At 32.4% G+C, this 20,716-nt stretch overlaps 1 protein-coding gene across 4 annotated transcripts; it reads right to left on the bottom strand.

The window, feature by feature from the left end:
• Window positions 1–771: 771 nt before the first annotated feature.
• On the bottom strand, window positions 772–18,346 carry PPP4R2r (Protein phosphatase 4 regulatory subunit 2-related protein). 4 transcript variants are annotated; one of them, XM_014231649.3, is made up of 4 exons: window positions 18,246–18,346; window positions 16,444–17,931; window positions 5,109–5,297; window positions 772–3,191 (listed from the first exon to the last, which is right to left on the bottom strand). In XM_014231649.3, exons 2-4 carry the CDS (start codon window positions 16,658–16,660, stop codon window positions 1,378–1,380), a joined length of 2,220 nt encoding a protein of 739 aa, XP_014087124.2. In that variant the 5' UTR covers window positions 16,661–17,931; window positions 18,246–18,346; the 3' UTR covers window positions 772–1,377. The 4 variants fall into 4 exon arrangements, with proteins under 4 accessions (XP_014087124.2, XP_014087121.2, XP_014087125.2 ...); XM_014231646.3 differs by having other exon boundaries at window positions 18,138–18,274; XM_014231650.3 differs by having other exon boundaries at window positions 772–3,188; window positions 18,138–18,274.
• Window positions 18,347–20,716: the final 2,370 nt, after the last annotated feature.

The following is a 20,716-nucleotide window of genomic DNA, read 5'->3' as shown; positions in this document are numbered from 1 at the left end:
GGCAACTCATTTTCTCGAAATTGTTTTGTATGTTACTGTAACAGTTACATTTGAAATAAGCAAAGAAAAGTGAGGTTGTGTTTATGAAAATAAAGTTTAACGTTTAACGATATAGAGCTGCTTTAGCAATAATAATCCTGAAATGTTTGCTTAAGTGCGTCTAAAAATAATAAGCAAGCTCTTTTTTGTACTTCTGTTAGCAAGCTTAGCCAGCAAAGCCTAAAAAAATGCTAAAATTGTACCTTAAAAGTTCTCAATGCATTGCATAATATGCGGCGTTGTAAACAATGTGGCATCAGTTAAGTTGTGACAACGTCAATGTAGTCTTTGTCCAATTAAAATATTTTGGTTTACTATAAAAAAAAGCTTTGCTCTTCATTTGCGTATCTGAACATTCGCTCGCCACAAGTTGGTGTGAGGCAGTTGAATCAACTAGAAATATACATTTACAAGCCTTACGAAATAATTACAACTACGTAATGATAAAGATGTGGCAACAGGGAATTAACTAGCTAGCTAACGATCAAAAAATCACACCAAACTGTAGTAAATGGACCTTTTAAATGCAACAATTCTACTACTCTCAATGCTAATATATTCGGAGCGTAGAACATTTCTGAAACAGACTGTCTCAATGATGTCAGACGTTAAAAAATCAAATTCTCTCTCCCCCACACTCTCTCCAGCGTATTTCTCAACCAAAAAACACAAAACGGATAAAACTTTCAAACCGGCCTTGTTTGCGCCACTGAGTTATAGTTAAATGAAGCATTTGTTTATAGTTTTGAATTTTAAATTTTTATTTACTATTGTTGGCTTGCATTGTTTACACAAATAAAAATGTTAAAATACACGATTTTATTATTACCATTTCAATATCTTTTAAAATAAATCGTAAAAAGAAAGTTATGCAAAACCCAATACGTATTGTTCGTTGTCCATGTGATGTTACAAATATTCTGACAAATGGAATGGAACAGCACATATCACTGCTTATTGTATAAAGTATATGCATATATGTATGTATGTGTGTATGAAGTTTTTGTTTTTATATTTCTTGCTTGCCAACCACATTTATTTTTTTGTTTTTGTTTTATATTTTCTCTTTAAGTTATAATTATTATGTTCTCTTCATAGTTTAAATTAGCTTACAACGAATTTTGCTTACATATGCATGTAAATTTTGCTTATGCGCCTAAAAACACGCTACATATTCAAAAAGTGTTTAAGTATGAAGAAATCGCTTTGCGTCGCGCTGTCGCCGTAGTCGTCGTCTTCGTCGTCGTTATCGACGCCTTTCACAATTAAAATTGTTTCTGTTGTATTGTATGCGTGTGTAAAATATTATTGTGTAGTTTGTTATGTGCTGTCACAAAATTACTGATCCATGGCCTCCTGACTGGTGTCATCCACCTCCATGCCAGCGGGTTCGTCCTTAGATGGTGCTGGTGGTTCGTTTGCGTCAGTGGCCATTTCATTGGCAGCGTTTGTTTCGGTCATAACAACTTCGTTAACAGCGGGTTGGACCTCTTCAATCGGCACATCGTCCATGGGTTGATCGTTGAGGGCTAATGTTGGTGTAGGTAGTGGGGTGGCTGTCGGTGTGGCAGCAGGAACGGCAGCAATAGCTTCGGCCGAGTCTGCGGCTGGAGTCGTAGCTGCAGCTGCGGCGACAACATCGCTTTTTTCGACTACGGTAACACTGTCAGCGGTTGTGCTTTCTACCGCTTCAGCGGTTGTTGGAATTTCAGCTTCGCTGGCCTTAGCTGCAGTAGCGGTAGCAGCAGCGGCAGCTTCTTTGTTTTCGTCAGACGCAGAAGTTTCGTTTTTAGCTGGCACAGCTGCAACTGTTTCGGCTTCATCCACAACGGATTTACTGGCGGAATCAGCGGTGGATTTCTCAGTCGCAACAGCTTCTGCTTCGTTGGACGTGGTCGTAACAGCTTCAACTACTTTTTCTTCGGTAGGTTTTTCCAAGTCGGCAGCGATTTCAGCATTGCTCTCAGTCTTTTCGGATTCTTTTGTTTGCGTGGCAGTGGAGTCGGTCACTTCAGATGTGGCTTTTGGTTCTACAGCGGGCTCTTTCGCTACAGCAGCGACAGCTTCAGCAGTCGTTGCCTGTGGCGCAGCCTTATCCTTTTCCGGTGTGCTAGTCGAAACTTCGACCTTAGAATCAGCAGCGGCCTCGTTGGCTTTAACAGGCGCCGTTTCCTCTTTAACTATGTCTAAGGTTTTAGCGCTACCTTTAGCACCATCACTAGTAACTGCTTCTGTCGCATCATCTGCTGGACCGGCTGATTTCTTAAGCTCGGCCTCAGTGGATTCTTCAATTGGCTTAGTAGTGGCTACAGCAGCTGCTACAACAACCTCCTTTTCGCCTTTCTCTATTTCCTGTTTTTCAACAATTTTTTCTTCTTTTTTAGTTGTTTTGGAATCAGTTTCCGACTCGGCGATATCTTCTACTTTTTTAACAGCATCTACGTCGTCAGAAGCTACTTTCTCATTGGAACTGGTAGTTTCCTTGTTAGCAGTTTCTTCCTTATTATTGCTTTCTGCGACCGCTTTAGTCTCAACATCTTTTTTCACGTTATTTTCAGACTGTTTCTCATCCGTTTTGTCTACCACGTCCTTCTTCTCTACTAGCTTCTCCTTGTTAGATTCCTCTTTACTTTCCTTCGATTTTGTTTCTTTATTATCAACTTCTATCATTTCTGCATCCTCGGACGGCTTAGCTACCTCTGCTGCTAGTTTACAATCAACTTTCTCAGTTTCCTTTGATTTCGCATCATCAGCGGCAGATTTGCACTCATTCTTTTCCACCGAAACACCACTCTGTTCGTCTTCAGTCTTTTCAGCGATATTTTCATCTTTCTCATCCAAATCCAGCTTTGCCTTTTTCGGATTCGGCAAAATGTCATCATCGGTTGTAGCGTGCTTGGTAGCTGTCTCACTCACTACGGGCTTCTCTTTCGACTCAGATTCCGGTGACGCACCACCATCGGCTGCCGAAATTGCGCCATTGCCGTTACCAGTGCCATTGCCGTTTTGTGCCTCCATATTAAACAAGGACTCATTCTCCATATCGATATCGACGTTGACATCCAACGAAAGATCACCGTTGACCACTGAATCCAGTGAATCGCCGTTCTCGCTCTCAGTACGTTTACGACCGGGTTCGATGGTGCTCACTACTAGAGTTGAAAAAAGGAAGAAAGAAAAGATCTTTGTTGAGAATTTATTGTAAATGGCATATATGTGTATATAAGAATTAATTTAATACTAAGGCTTACGTAAAATAAAATAGCACATAAATAATGGGCCTAAAGTTTAACGTGTTTTACGCTTAAATATTTTTGAGGTTATGTAATAATGCAAGTATTATATTTAGATAAGCTGAGTTCCGTCAATATTATTCCGCTATATGTAGCCTATATTCAAATTTAATTAATTGTAAATTAATAATATATAATTAATTTCTTCGCGCAATTCGGCCAATATTTAAACCCTGTAGAGTAGGCTATCTCCCAATTAAACGAATAACCAGGAATATATAAATTTGAGGTTATGGATGATGTAATTAATTTTTGAGCTTATAATTGAAAAAAGCGTAATACTTTCAATATTTATCTAGGATGCTAGTATCAGTATAGAGCACAAATTGGTCCTATATAAATCTGGGTCTCTTCTAAAAGACTAGACTTAGCTCAATGTGTGGCTCCTAATGTATGAGAGACAGTCATTATTAATGTCTATAATACTCATTATCTACAATTCCCTTCGAAATCATTTAACAGTAGGTTCAGTATTGTCCAAATTGCCGAAACGACTTCTTGATCAGTCAGTCAGTCCAAAATTGTTTCTATGAAAACTTTCGAGCAGAAACTGTCTTCAAACTAGTTCACTATTCTCTTTAACTGGGGTCATGCAGGGCACACTATTAATATGCTCTTGAGAAGATATTAAGAGACATAATGCAGTGGTGCGGATTCCGGTATTATAACAGAATTGGAGCTTCTTTATCTGCAGCCTATTAGATCGATTATTGAGTTAGCATAGCTTAGGACCGACCGACAAAGTGCTACCAGCTAGCGGTTTTAGGGTTTTGTACCGGTTCTGCACTTTGGTCGTAATCACCGGTCGTTTGTTGAGTGTTGTAGTAGAGATTCATAGATCAAACGTAATGTAAAAGAATTTTAGAGTCCTAACTCAAAATTGAATAGAGGATGCCATATTTCCTGTTCACAACTACTTTTCTAAAGATAAGTACCGCCCATACTTTACTTTTTAGTCTTTTTATATACTAAACAGGGTGTATTAAGTTTGCCACCAAGTTTGTAATACCCAAAAGAAAACGTCGGCGACCCTATTAGATAAATATATATATAAATGAACAACGTGACGAGCTGAGTTGATTTAGCAATGTCCGTCTGACCGTATATACGCGAACTAGTCCCTCAGTTTTTGAGATATCGAATTTTACACACGTCCTTTTCTCCCCAAGAAGTTGCTTATTTTGGAACCGCTAACATGAGACCACCATTGGATTAGCTGCCATACAATCTGAACGATCAAACTCAAGACCTTGCATGGAAAACTTTTTCATTTGACAAGGTACCTTCAGGAAATTTTACACAGATTATTATTCAGGACAGCGCTACAATCTTCGAACAAATTGTTCAGATCGGACTACTATAGCATATAGCTGCCATACAAATCGGCCGATCAAAATCAGGTACTTGCATTGAAACTGTTTTATTATAGCTTTGGTGCAGCCTAAGTTAACGTTTTTAGTTTGCATGCACCCAAGACCGTCAAAACCGTGTGTCTGGCTGAGTTTATAGTAATTATAAATTAATAAATATATATATAAATATATGAATACAGCTTGATCTAGATACACGATTCGCTCTTACGTTGTGACCTAAGTTTTTCACGATTCTCTCCAAAAATCTTACACTAAACACTACTAAGGCTACCAGCTAACATATAGAGCCTAAATTAGCTACAAAACTAGCGTTAAATCTAGAAAAAAAATTTAACGTATGGCAATACTTCTGAATTTTTCAGATTCAATTAATTTTTTCCGTTGACGACGAAGGTGCACTCACCTAAAATGTTCTTTTCAAGAGCACGCATAAATTTATCAATGCGACTGTATTGTTTACGCGGATCAATCAAAAGCTCACACAAACGCTGAATGGTAAATGGTGCGGCATTGAATAATTCCAGACGTTCCAACAGCGATGATTTCATGCTCTCATAATTAAAAGGATCAACGTTCGGATACTGAGGAATCTCTGCAATGAAAGAGTAAGAAGAATAATTATTCAATTTGTACATATGTATGTATGTATATGTACATATAGTCTCTTAAAATGATGAGAATGAACTTGGTAAATGTGAATATAAAGCATACAAGGAACGGGAAATAAATAAGAAGAGCTCAGTAAGTGTGTTGGTATGGCTTTGTAGTAGAAAGTGTGCTTTTTAAATCTGATTAAGAACATACACACACACACACACAGAACTATATAGAATGCGAAGGCTGCTTCAGACGGAGTGAACGCAACTAAGAACAGCTGAAAGAAAAATGCACAAAAAGAATAAAAAAAAAAGAATAATAATAATAACAAAAACAAAAACAACAAAGCTGCCAAGCAGCGCTATTAAAATCATACATTGTTGGTACACATATGTACATGAACAGAAAACAAGAAAAGCGCCTCAGGGGGGTTATTGTACTCCAAGTGAACGATTTGAGGCAACTTTGCGCGTGTGCACGAGGCATTTAAGGCACCGAAACGAGCACCAAAAAAACCGGCAATTGCGCGAAATTATAACGAAGGCATGCAAAACACGATTGGCGCAACGCACACAGCGACAAACGTACAGACAGACAGCCCGCAGTACAGATTATGAGCCACAACGCTCGCAAAAAACAAAAACAAAAAAAACATGAAGACGGAGCGTCACATAAAAAGAAAGCTTAAATGGAGATAACAGGCCGGATGATTGGACGCATGAAGGAATGGCGCTGGAGCGCCTGCTGACTAGCTGGAAGGCTGGTTGTTGTTCTTTTTTCCTTGCATTATTTATTGGCAGAGAGCACGCAGCACACTCTGAAAAGCTGTGTGTGGACTGCAAATGAGCGCAGAATGCCGGCTAGCGACAGTGACTACACCACAAAGGCAAGCAGCGTCAGTTGCGAGCAGCCGGTAAATGTGCAACAACAATTATAGCAACACTTATAGCGTTGTGTAAATTCGGAAGCGAGAGCGCCAATGTCGCGTTTGTGTTACACATACGTATTTGTATGTAGGTATGTCTGTATGCATAATGGGAGCATGCGGAATGAATTATTCGCATTGGTGCTATCATTTGGTTGACGATGCTATAGCGCCGCCATAGCAATGTCATGCAAATTTTATCGCAATGTTGTTGTAACAATGTTTTTTGTTTTTTTTATTTTTAAGTGATTTTTTTTCAGCAGGCACACTATACATATGGTACATATATTACACATATACATAAGTAATTGGCTGAAGGCGTAAGCGTGTTGATTTTGAGTAGTTTTGTTATTTATTATTTATTTTCAAGTTTTACTTTGTTTACTTTTTTTTGCCTTACACACTCATACACACAAACGCATTCAAAAATTTTGTCAAGCGCTTAAATTTGTTTTCTTAATTTAATGCACGCACATAAAAAGTTGAACTCGGTGATCTGAAGAGAGTAAAAATTTAAATTTTTATTTTTGAAATAAAAAAGTTAGAAATGGTGAAAAAAGTAATGAGAAATTGCGAATCTATAATAAAAACTTGTATAAAACTAACTTAAATGCTTACTATTATTAGAAACAAATAATAATTTTTTTAATAGATACTAAAAACTAAAATTAACTGTTTATTTCAGTTTTTTTTTACAATAATGTTTTTTAAATTAAGTTCATTTCTTATATTGAAAATACATTAGTTTATTATATACAAAAAATGCATACATTTTAATAAAAAATATATAAAATATAAAAAAAGAAAAAAGTTTTTTTAAACAACGTTATTATAAATAAATTTTTAAAATTAAAAACTACATTCAATTTTTTTTTTTTTTAACATAATTTATTATGTACCAATTAAAAAACAGTTTTTAATAAATGAAACTAATTTTACAAACTTTTACAAACTATTACAAATTATATATAAATGAATTTAAATTACGCACTCTACTATTTGAGAACAAAAAAAGTGCATAAAAAATTTATTCAAAGTTTTAAAAAATGTGGTGAAAAGAATTTTTGTAAAATTATGTAATAATAAAATATATCTTTAATTTTCCATATCATAAATACTTAACTTTTCTAGAAAAGAATCTTATAGTTTATTAGAAAAAATAATTAATAAAGTAATTAACTTTAAATACCATAAACAAATTACTTTTTATAGAAGTTTTATAAAAAGGAAATATGTAATTTCTTAGCTGCAGTAAATACATATATTTTTTTAAACACAAAATATAATTATATATAAAAATATATGGCTTTATTAACATATAATATATTTGAAATTTTTTTTACAAATTTATTTAAATAATTAATAAAATAACTTTAAATGATATAGATATATTTTCAATATACATATTTTTTTATAAAATATTACTAATTTTTTTTTGAATTTCTTATTCTTACCTCTTTTCTGCTTAATTATTTTGTATATTCTGCTTAAATATTTTGTATATATATAATATTTATTTTTAATTGCATATCAATCCGAAAAATGGCTTTATTTTATTTGTGGTTAAAAAAATATTTCTTTTGAAAAGTTGATTCGGAAGCATATTGTTCTTATTAATTAAAAACAATTATAATTTTATGTTCTAATATAAGCCAATGGCATTATAAAAGATGAAAGCATGACTATTGCCTACATTTCGGCGCAGTCGCCACAACAGTCATCTTATTTAATGAAATTTGAATTAATTTTTTGCCATATACTATTAAATAAACAATAATTATTTAAATATATTAAAAATATTATAATTTCAATATATAATTTTTATTTCTTTTCGATTAATAATTTTAATTTTTTTATTTGATAAACTATTTCAAACTTTTTTTACGATAATAATTAAAAACCAAAATAGATACTTATATAATTTATTTTTTATGTAAACAATTTATTTTATATTACAATATAATATTTTATATTTAATTTTTTTCGTTAATTTCATATATTTTTAGAGCCACCGATATCAGTCACACTTTTATTTAGTATTTTTAATATACAAAAAATAATAAATAATTATATATTAAAGCATTAATATTAAAATGTATATATGTATAATATTTTTATTATAACTAAACAATTTAATGTTATTTTTTAATTTAAAATATACAGTTTTTAACCTCATTTTGAATGAATGCAATTTCATTGCCTATATTACGGCGCACTCACCTTAGTTTTTATAGGCGATGAAGATTGTGCTTAATTAAGCATAAAAGTATAGTTATAATAAGTAGATAAAAGTTGCAGAGATAACTATGGAGTCTTGCTATCTTTTATATAAAGGTGCACTATGATCAGAGAAAAAATTAATATGCTGGAAAACGAGCATATTTTTCAAAATAGGTTTCAAGTGACGTTAATATATTTATCTCTGGCCAAACTTGTGAATAAAAAATATTAGAATTTATTTTATTTTATTTAAAATGAACCGCCAAGGAATTTAATTTTGCAAAACAAGCTAAATGGACATCAGAAAAACAGCTGATATTGACAAGTCCGCTGAGAATCAATTAGTTATGTCATTAACGCTACTAAATATGCATTTAATACTAAAGAAAAGGTCAAGAACCAGGAAAGTGTTCAAAATGTAATAAAATTTTGCTGCGAAAATTGTAAAAAACTCAAAAATTTTTATATTTCATACGTTTAAACAGGAATTTGTATTTATTCGAGCGAAATGTTTGTGGGTAAATAGCAATTTCTCAAAATATGAGTGCTATAACAACAAACAAAAAAGGAATAGCACGCAAATTCTCCAAGCTGTGACTCTTTCGATTCTCAAATTTCTTCGCGTTCTTAAATTGTTTCCTGAAACTCTTTCTTTAGCGAGATTCATGTGAGTTGAGTTCCAACTGCGATGTAATTAAGCAAGCATTAAATAAGCATAAAATTGTAGAGAATAGCGCTAAATTGTAAAAGCACAAGAAACATCAAATTTGAGGCGTTTTAGCCAGCTGCAAAAGCAAGCACAACTACTCGCTGTTATTATATAACTTATACATACATACATACATACAAAACATATTTACGAACAACTTGAGTATATAAATTGTATTGCACTGTTGTTGCTTTGCGCCAGAGTGTGAGAAAATAAATGTATGAGCTTAAATGCAACAACAATGAATGGTATTGCAAGCAAATTGTTATTATACTAACAACAAGAAAGCGCCGTAAAAGCAGTATAGCGTTAGTAAATAAATCGAAGTGTGTTTTTGTATGTATGTACATGTACAAATTGGCTGACAGAGAAGACGGCCGCAATTACCGACCATTTATTCCTGTGCTGCTGTTAAATTGGAGTATTCACACATGCGCGCACACCTAAGTGCACACTATACACATAGATACACACATACAAAAATCTGGTTTTAGAGCATACAAACAAAATCCATTAAAAGGCCGAAAATTCCCCCAAAAAATAAACGTAAAAAATAAAAACGCCACAGTAATGGCTGTCAGAGCAACAGCAAGCAATTATAACAACAGTTGCAGTGACAACAACAAAAGCATTGCAAGAAGGAGGCGCTAGTAAATATGCAAAACAAACGTGATCATATACAGTGAGCTACAAAAGTGTGCTGCCAAAGTATTTTTTGTTTGATTTGTAATTATTAAATAATTTAAAAGTGTAATTTCTTAATTTTCTTAGCATTTAGCATTTTTAGAAAATTCAACAAAGCACAACTATTTTGGAATTCATTGCTATAGTTGAATTTTTTTCAATATACTAATTATTATATATATTTTCCTTTAAAATAATAATTGAAGTTCTAAAACTAAACATGTTAGTCCGATTAAATTAGAGAGAAAATAAGAGTGAAGTAACATAAATTTACAATAAGCTGAAATTTAGTGAATTTATTCAACACATTATTAAAAGAAATAAACTAACTACTCAACGTTACGATATGTGAAGAAAATAGTTACTCGAAATCAGGGTTGTGAATTTTTTAATCAAAAAAATTTTTTTTTAATCCCGATGTTGCGTTTAACTATTAAATTTTAAAAATTGTAATTCAATTATTAAGGGGTTAGTGGTAGTCAGTATTTTCAGAAAAAATCAATTTTTTTGCATTTTCGTTAAGTTTAATATCTTGAAAATATTCCCTGAAAATTTCAAGTTGATCCGATAATTACTTTTTGAGTTATTCGACAAATAACAAAGCGCGCTCGGGCACTTCAAAGCGCTCGGAAGCAGGTAAGTGAAACTTTAAATGCGTTTTTCTCAAAACTTTGATTTTTTGAACTGGTGACAACTGTAACTCGAAAACCGCTTAGTAGATTTTAACGAAATTTATACAGGTTTTAGAATACATAATAAGCTCGGGCCTGATCGATTTAAGATCAATTAACTTTTTTTCCAAAAATCTAGAAAAAAAATTCCTGAGGCCGTCATTTTGCTAATTTTTGAAGAAACAAAAAAAGCTTCGATCCAGGATTATCTATTTATAAAACTAATTTTTTTTATCCGATTGATTTTAGATGAATATCCAAGGACTTATGGTTGTCACCGCAAGGACCTTTTTTTGGAATTGAGTCAACACAGACAGCTATAACTTTGGAAATTAAATTTTTTTTTTAATTTTCGTGACTTCGAGTCTAAACATTGTATAATAATGCCATATTAGTACTTTTGTAAAATAACATGATTTAATAGCAAAAAAATTGCCGAAATTTTTCATTTTTTCGTGCCTCTGACTACCTTTAACCCCTTAATGAATTATTTGCGAGCTGCTCGAGATCAAAGGTCAAAAAAAATTGATTGCGAAGTTACTTTAGACGAAAATTGTAGATCATAAAGAGCCACATAAGAGCCATCGTTTCTGAGGCTTAATGAGATCACATTTTCAGGATAATTTAAAAAAAAATGGGTTTGGAAGTTAACTTTCTTTATTTAAAAGAGCTTTAGAGGATCCAGATATATATACATACATATGAAGCACTGCATATTAATATAAAACAATCTCCGAGATACAAATTTTAGCAAATAGTTAAAAATTGTAAAAAAACGATGTTTAATCGAAGTTCTCTCCTTTTTGTCTTGTACAAGTGTTGAGAAACCGAGAGGACTATTAGTATTTTTTCGAATTTTTTCATGTATGAAATACACTAAGGGTTTATGTTACCTGACGAGTCACGATAGTTCATTTATTAGTTATTTACAGTTTACTTCGGTCGACACTTGACTCCAAAACACTTTCGGTGGTATCACCGCAATCAAATTGGCTGCGGAATTTATGGAAGACAACAGCAGTAATACATACATTGCAACTGTCGTGGCATTAACCCGTTATTTCGTACAAATATGTAAAGTTTTATGTATAATTTTAGAGTTCACTGTATTTCATATACATATGTACATATTTACCTTGCGCCTTCAATTGAAGTTGAAAACGAAAACCGGCAAAACTAAACTAACAACAACAACAAAGAACTCACTGGTAACACAGCAGACGCAGCAACCAACCAAAAAAGTGCAAAACCACCACGTCACTTACGAGGAGGAGGAGGAGGAGAAAACAAGCATCAGCAAAGGAAAAACTACAGCAACAGCAATGCACAAGCAATATTTTATTGAAAGAAAAAAGCAACAACAACAAACAGCGGCTGAGAACCAACTAAACAATGGAACTGCTGAGCGTGAATCCGTCGTATTACCACCCCGTATTTTTGTTGGGACCGCTTGCTGCATTTGTGAAAAAAGAAACTTTTTGTTGTTACCAGAGTCTATAAGAACAGTATGCAGAATATGTGCGTTGTTGTTATTGCTTTTGTTGACTTTTAATACCCATGGTGGTTATTGTTTTTGCCAAATACATGCAAATATACTTATATATGCGGTAGTTAAGTGTATAAGTATATATAATATATTCGGCTTTGCGGCTGATATGAGAAAGCGGCTACACAGCGTTATATACACACATACATATATGCAAGCTGATGCTCCTCTTGCTGTTGCTGCCCATTATTGTTATTTTTTTTTAGTGTCTGGCTGTTTTAGTTGTTATCATTAAGGCCTAAAAATAGTAGCAAGTCTTTTTTCGCAATTGTATTAATTATTCCATACTATACTTGTACATACAAACTGTTTTTTGTTGCTTTTCGGTTCTTGTTTCTTTATACTTTTCTTTTGCTCGCTGGTTAACTGCTCAACTGCTGGCATTTTTTAAGTCGTTGCGCTTACGGAAACAGCAAAACCAAAAGCAGGAGCCGGAGCAAAGGCAAAATGTATGAAATAAAATAACGAAAAATATCAAGTTCCTCGAAAGATGCGAATGAACGCATTTAAACGAGCCGACTATGAGCGCGGCAAGCTGCGCGCTCAACACTTTGAAATCGGACTTGAAAGAACGTGGAATTCGCTAACCAAAAGCCTTTGTTGCCGCTTGGTTTTTATGGATTTCTTTCATTGCGCTCACTTAGCTGCGTGTTTTATGGCTTAGTATTTACATTTTTTTTTCTTTATGTTTTTCTTTTTTAATTCAGCTTTTTTCACAGCAACTGGTGTATATAATCAGGTAGTTATGAAGTTTCTTTATTTTTTCTATTTACAAAATTTTTAAAGACGGTAATAGTCAGAACTTGACATTGTGAGTTATGGCTTTTGGAACCGGTGAATATGCACAAAATGCCCGTAAAGTAATCAAGTCCGTCGCAGACTAAGCTGTAAATTACACGGTGAGCTTAAATTTTTTCGTTGCTAGCTTTAACGACTGCTGCATAATATAGGCTAGGTTAGTTAAGTGCTCGCTCGTGAGGTTAGTCATACAAAAATATATTGACGGTACATGTTAAGACTGCAGTTGATTAGCTTGAAAGCATTTCCTTCTAAACCTGTTGATATGAACTTCGAGCTTATGAGTTGAGATTCTTCTATGAATCTAAAACCTTAGATTTGGAGCGGTGACCAAAACAAATTAAAAATGTAGCAGCAGGAAAACAAAAAACAAAACAATAGATGGATTTCGTTTTTGATCTGCAGTTTGTGAAAAATGTTTGACCATAAATATATAAGTATAAAAAAAATAAAGCAAAGAAATATAAAACTTAAAATTTGATATGAAATAAGAAATTATATTAAAAAAATTAAATTAAGAAATAAATAAATTTCATTAAAATATAATATATTTTTTAAATTAAAAATAAACCATGTTATATTTTTCTAATTAAAGATAAAGTTTAATTAAAAAATATAACTAATTATTATTTAAAGAAAATATTTAATATAGTAAAGAACAAAATAAAATATAATATGCAAATAAAAATTGCAACTGCGCTAATGCTACCTTTCCAATGACTTTCGAATCTGCACTGGAAACATTTTATGCGCAGGTACGGAATTCTAAGTCTCAAAAAATTATAATAAAAATTAATATTTCTTAAATCAAAATAAGTTAGACAAACAGCTTTTAATACATATCTACCATATTATAACTTCAGTGTTAAAGAGAGAAAGTCAACGTAGTCAACATTTTGCCCTACTTCCAAATCAGTTGGATTTTAAGCAAAGTGGCATTCATGAATATTCATGATTCACAATATTCGACAAAATTGCATGTTCGCTTATTTTAATTCATGTTTTTGTCATTAACTTAAACTAACTGCTTAGATTCTGTTGAGCTGAGTCAACAATTGCTAAATGTTTTTGTTGTATTTGTATGTACACATATTTATATTAAAAAGTACAATTAAAAGAGCACCACTTAGCTAATATTTTAATATTTAATAAAACTGAAATGCAAAATTTTTGGTTTTAATTTTCCAGCGTATGTATTTGGCAACATTTAGGTGTCATTAATCAATTATAGTAAATTATAGTTCAGTTCTAATGACTTAATAGGTGCGAAAATTTCAATAATTGCGCGTAAAGAAGTGTTTAGTGAGTGTGAACAAAAATAAAACAAATAGAATAAGCAACTTCAATTTCTTTTCTTTAATATTAGTTTTAAATTTGTTTACTGGAAAAGTAATATTGCATAATTTATGGGAGTTCATGGTTTCTAAAGACACATTTACACAATGACAGCTGTTCAAAGTATGTAGCATACAATTTAAGTGCTACAACAAACACCATATAGCAATAATTAGTTTAGCTGAAGTAAAACTGTTATCTTCAAAAATGTCTACAATTTTAATTGACCGAAAATTTTTATTAAAAACAGATTGCTTGGTTTAAAAAATTATTATAAATATTATAACAGAAGAAACACATACCAGCACATATCATGATATTCACACACATCACATATAATTTTCGACAAATAACGCACATATATTTAAATTAATCATTTCATTCATATCAAAGCATATCATCTGCTTTACCGCAAGCGTTTGTGACGCACAGGAAAGCCTTTTTCAGCGGCGATTAGTCAGCAATAGTATCATAAATAAATAATAACCAAAAAGAAAGCACAGCGATAATATGCAAGAATTTCAGGTGCGCTTAGCTACAAAATTGTATTTAATGGGCGAAAATGGAATTACTAAGCAGTTAATACCGTGCTTTTTGTTATTTTTTCTTTTCCCTATAAAATAAAAATTTTGCAAAAAAAAGCAAGCAAGAATTTGTGTAATGGGAGTAAGGTTTTCGCACGCTGAATAACAATTAAAACAGTTTTTATATTTTCTGCACATTTAGTTGTTGGTTTCAGCAATTGTGTGCTGGTGTTAACTTAGTAAAGAAAATAATAATAATAATGCAGCAATATATGTATACAATGTGCATATGTAAGTTGGTAAATACATATGTATATCATATCTGTTTGTACTCACTAATACATACGGTTAAGTTATGGTATTGTTGCAGTGTTGGTCGCACGCGCTACGCATTTAGCTTTCTTCATGCCAAGCCATACTCCCACTTTGGCCAACAAAAAGTTGCAAAAATATAAAAAAACAACAATTACGTACTTGCAATCTACTTGGCTCCGATTAAGTATATATGGAGTACATAGCCACTTATACATATACATACAATTATTTATGTCTGCATTTATTTTTTGCACTCTCTTTCATTTTTCTACTTCTTAATGTTTTATGGTGCATGTGTGATCGGAGTTTAAGCACACTCTAGTTGGAATTCAGCGAGCAAAGGTGGCATTAAATCAAAATAAATTAAAAATTTCGGTGACAGGTAGCAATTGAGAAACTCAACAAGTGCCAAGAAGTAATATATAAACGAGAAAGATAAGAATTTTTTGTGAATTATTCAAGAATTCAGCTAGCTCTTCAATTTGTTTAATTTTATTGTTACTGATTGTCTTTGTTTATCAAAATTTCAAATACAACAATCATTGATTAAATTACTGGATTGTGCTATATATTTTAATTTAATTGAAATTAGGAAAAAAAGTTGTGCTTTCGTCGCATTTAAGCTAGTATCATCCACTACAAGCGCGTGACCTTGAGTTTTTTTTAAATTATTTGCAATTAAATTTACTAGTTCGTAAGAAACAAAGACAAAACCACAAAGCTTGCCGAAATTAAAAAAATTTGCATACATTCCAGGCGGTGGCTGCGTTGCCAATGAGTGCAATGTTAGAAAATATTTTTTTACTTAATATAATTTAAGCGAGAAAAGTATTAAGATTTTATGTAAAATAGCGTACATTTCCAAAAGGCAAAATTGTGTTACATTACTAAAATGTGTTGCCAATATGGCTCTAAAATTATTACACAAGGTACAAAAACAAATATGTACCTCGTATGTAGGCACGAATATCCTACTTTCCAAGCTTAGCACGTCTGCGTTGCATTTTTTTGCAATTTTTTTCTGCTGCAAATTTATGTATTTCTTCTTACAACTTTGGTATTTATCAAGGAGAAAGTTGCCCCCATGAACACAGAAACAGCATTTTTATGCAGACAAATTTCGTCTGCAACTTTGCGACAAAAGAATAAAACGAAAAAATGTGACACGAAAATTTCATAGAAATCATTAGTGGTGTGTTGAGAAATGGAGGAAAGCGGCATGTATACGTTCAAAAAGCCGGTTAGTAAGTATCCAGAAAAAGAGGATTTACTTGCATGGCAATAAAATTTGTCAGCCACCACCATACCATTACCACGCTTATCCATTCATCATAATATCCTGCATTTTTACGAGTAGCACGATTAGTGCTTTTTAATAATGTAAATATGTATATATTATTATTTCTGTACTCACCATCAACACGCGGCGACGTATCGTGGAAATGTTTAATCACATTGAGCAATTTCTCCCGGAATAAATATTTCAGGCTCGCCCATTTAAAGACCGTATCGCCGGTTTTCGCCACATACTGCAAATAATCGTCCAATTCCTTGGGTATCTCTTTTTGCTTTAGACGCGTGAAGCGTTCCAGAATTTGCATTACTTCTTCGGCGTTTTCCATATTAACCATTTATTTAAATGTAACAATAAAAACCGGAATGTAATGAATTTGTCTGAGGTTCACCGAATGAAAATTTTTGCTAGGTAGGCGTCTAGTTAACTCTAGCTTCCTATTTTTCAATATGATCCAAAATATATATTTAAATTTCGCAATATGTCGTCTTCCTGCTGTCGCTGTAAATGTGAATGTGGCTCTGGCTAGCTCGCTCTTGCCACCACAATGAAATTGATGATGATGATATAGACACACAAGAACGAAGTTCACAACCGGCAATGTACGTTTTAAAATTTTCGTTACTCTTCTCGCTGCACAATGACGAAGTTACTCTTGTCGTAGGAGATCGAAGTTGAGTTTCGTATTTTTTTATAGTTGCTTGTTTTTGCAAATGTGTGGCAAAACCAGCAGCAACAAATTTGCAAAACGAAAATACGACACAGTGAATTCCGTAGACCAGAGATACACGACCACAGTAATGACACCGACACTACCGACTGGGTACGGGTACGGGAACCGACAATGGACACGACAGCGACACAGATCGCGACGACTACAAAAAGGCACGGCACAACTATTTTATACGGGCGCGTATAGGCAGACTAACATGCACACACTCACGCACAGACACCAAACGGAACAGAAAGCGATGTGTGGCGTCAGACGTGCAATGCAAAAGCTGCTCAGTGGGACGAAAACTCCAGTAATAAGAGGAGACTCGATCTAAATGATGTTACAAGTGTTGGAGTCTAGGCTGGCTAAGAACACAATTGTTGGCACGAGTGATAATACCAACAGACAAGTAATTATTTTACAAAATTTTAGTAGCTACGTTCCGTGCTGGTGATGCGGTGCGTTGATGACTGCTGGATGTGCGCTCTCAGACTGAACAGAATCGTTGAATTACGAAAACCTTGACGATTATGCACAGCAGACATTCAGTTTGCAGACTGCAGGCGTCTCAGAGCAGACAACGAGGCCGGTACATAGGTGTTTGTATGTATAAGAAATGTGTAACTACCCGGCTTTTACAGCTGCAACTCTTCGCACCGGTATAGTAGTTGCACGAGCTTGAAACTGGAGTTCAAAAATTTATTTTACTGTTGTTGTGTCTGTAAAGACCCTTACTTGATGAGGAACAGGCGCAAAGAAGACAAGAGATTTTCTCTTGCCGACTTAATATGCAGCTGCTCCGGATACGGCTTACGATCTGAATGAATAGTACGTGCTGTTTAGGTGTGTGTGTTCGTATGTTGCAGGTAAAATTCTGATTTGTAATCTTGCTCCTGCGAAATGTAAATGCAAAGAAAGTACATAGTTATTATATGAATACATTTTTTGTATATACAATAAAATAATAATAAATTGTTTAAAAAGTATTTGTAGTCGCATAATTTATGTTAGCGAAAAATCTTGCTGCCGGCAGCGCCGCTATTAAGTGTAGTAATTGTACCTAGCTGTCGTGTCACAGATGTGGGAAAACGTAACTGACCTGATAAAACCAGTCACTTATATTAATGTTATACAATTCTTTACATTCAATTCAAAAGTTCACCAGTTAATTATATTTTATAGTTTTGAAATATGTATATAAAATTACTTTAGGGCTTCTGGCCAATAATATAAATTTGCAAGCTTCCCTTCCAGCGCGTTTAACAAAAGAAATCTGAGCGATGTTGCCAGCTGTTGTGTCACTATATGACATACTGGAAAGAGATACAGTGCTAATTGTATTGTTTTATATATATTTTACATTACTCTGTTGTTGTATATTAAATTCATTTAGATTATTTTATTAAGCTTTTTTTATTTCAAAAGGATAACGGTATATGCTTTTGCATTCACGCAGCTTATATTCATCCTTGGCTTATTTGCAAAAATCAGGTGGCGCTTATCACAGCTGCTTTGTAATTATACCAGTGCCACTCAAACTGTTTTATGGAAAGTAAACTTCCATGCTCTGTAGGAATTTTCATTAAAAAGAACATAAATAACTTATTTTGTCGAATATGAAATATTTTAATAGATAGATTGAATGTTTTGTTAATTTTAGTAAAATTATTATTAGGTACGATTGAGTTAGTAATTTTAGTGAGAATTTCGAAATGCAACTCATTGAAAACTATTTACAAATGATATATGTATATATACACTGTAGGTTTTTTTTTATTAAGAAGGATTTGTTTAAATATTTATGTAGTTGTCGACACAACATATGTAAGTATACATACATACATATGTTCAAAGTTATGACATTGCGCACTTACCTGCAGTCACGTGCCCTTCCTACATATATAGTATGTATATAAGAATATCAACTTAGAAAAATTTGGAAAAAGGAAGCGAAAATGCGAACAGCTGTTCCATTTATGGTCACACCTGCCTGTCATGATATTAAGATGCCTATGGAATCAACGATTTTACATGCTTCAAATGCATAAAAGACATACATATGTACATTTGTAAGTATATACGTTTGTACCTCTTTTAACTCTGTAAGTAAGTAGTATAATATATGCAAGTAAAATAGTACTTTGCAACTTCGCTTGAGTTTTCCTAAATTTTTAATGCATTTATTCAAATTGCCTTTTGGGTAGTTTTAAAATAAATTTACAACATTTTTTATTACTAAATGCACTTGCTTTTATACATAATTATTTAATACAAACATATATAAACAAAAATATTAGGTTTATAGGTTCAAAGAATATTTTATGTTATAATTGTTTTATTTTTTTTTTTGTAACATAACCTAATTCAACTAATTTTAATTTTAGAAGAATATTTATAAAATTTTGCGTTACAATAAAAATTAAAACTATATTAATATAGTTTTATACCGTCTAATAATTATTATTTTTAATAACACACACGTGATTTGTTCCAAAAAGTGATTCTCGTAATTGTAATTGCTGCTTAGAAACCTTGAATTTGTAAAAAAAATGTGTTTTCGCTATAAATGCAATACGAAATAGGTGATTTTGTATTTATTTTGTTATTCAAGTTTTAACTTGTTTGGAAATATTAGTTAAATTGCACAAAAATTATTGCTTCTTAAATATACTTACAATTCTACAATAACACTAGTTATGGTTATTCCCACTTTTTTTCGATATAGTTAATACACTTTAAATGCCGCTAAGTTCTTTAATGACTAAGTCTAATAAATTGCTTTGTCTTACTTGTTACTTTAAGTAAATTGTCTTAATTCTCTAAGTTTGTGAAAATTTTATTTTGTGAAATTTTTATTTTAAAACAATTTTAACCATACTTTCAGATATACAATTAAATGAAAATGATTATTAAAAAAATATTAAACATTAATTACACATAGTTTACACAAAAAATTAAGAAACGTCATAAGGGGTTAGGTGTAGTCAGAATTTTCAAAAAACCCATTTTTCATTTTCTTAAAGTATGTCTTAGAAATATTCTATGAAGATTTTTTCAGTAAATCCCACAAAAACTTTTCGAGTTATTCAATAATTAGGAAATGGCTCTTGGGCGCTCTGGAACGTACATATGTAAGTGTAAAACTTTAAATGCGTTTTTTACCAAACTATGTTTTTTTGAAATGGTGACTATTGTAGCTCGAAAATAACTCCGTAGATTTTAATGAAATTTATACAGCTTTTGAAAACATGAAAAAGTTGTGTTCTGATCGAAGAATTCTTTTAATGTCGGTTTTTTATATAGCTTTTGTTTTTCCCGAAGATCTGGAAAAAAATTCCTCAGGCCACCATTTTGTTAATAAAAAAAAACATTAAAAAAATTATTTAAAAAAAGTTTCAATCAGGGCACCAGAGTATCTATTAATAGTACAAATTCTTTTTTCCTATTGATTTTAAATGACTATCCAAAGATTAGTGATGGTTACCGCAAAGCAATTCCGTTGGAATGGGATCAACAAAAACATATATGATATTTATATTTTTATTTTAATTTCTGTTAAGTTGTTAAGTAAAGTCGAAACTTCATTTAATGATGCTATGTTGTTAGTTTTATAAAATAAACTAATTAAATTGTTCAAATTGTAATTTTTTCATGTATCTGAGTACACCTAACCCTAAG

This window comes from Bactrocera oleae, chromosome 5 (genome assembly GCF_042242935.1).
Source record: "Bactrocera oleae isolate idBacOlea1 chromosome 5, idBacOlea1, whole genome shotgun sequence".
Taxonomy (NCBI): Eukaryota; Metazoa; Arthropoda; class Insecta; order Diptera; family Tephritidae; genus Bactrocera; species Bactrocera oleae.
Note: the sequence above shows the minus strand (reverse complement) of the source record. Positions and strands in the feature narration are given on the sequence as shown.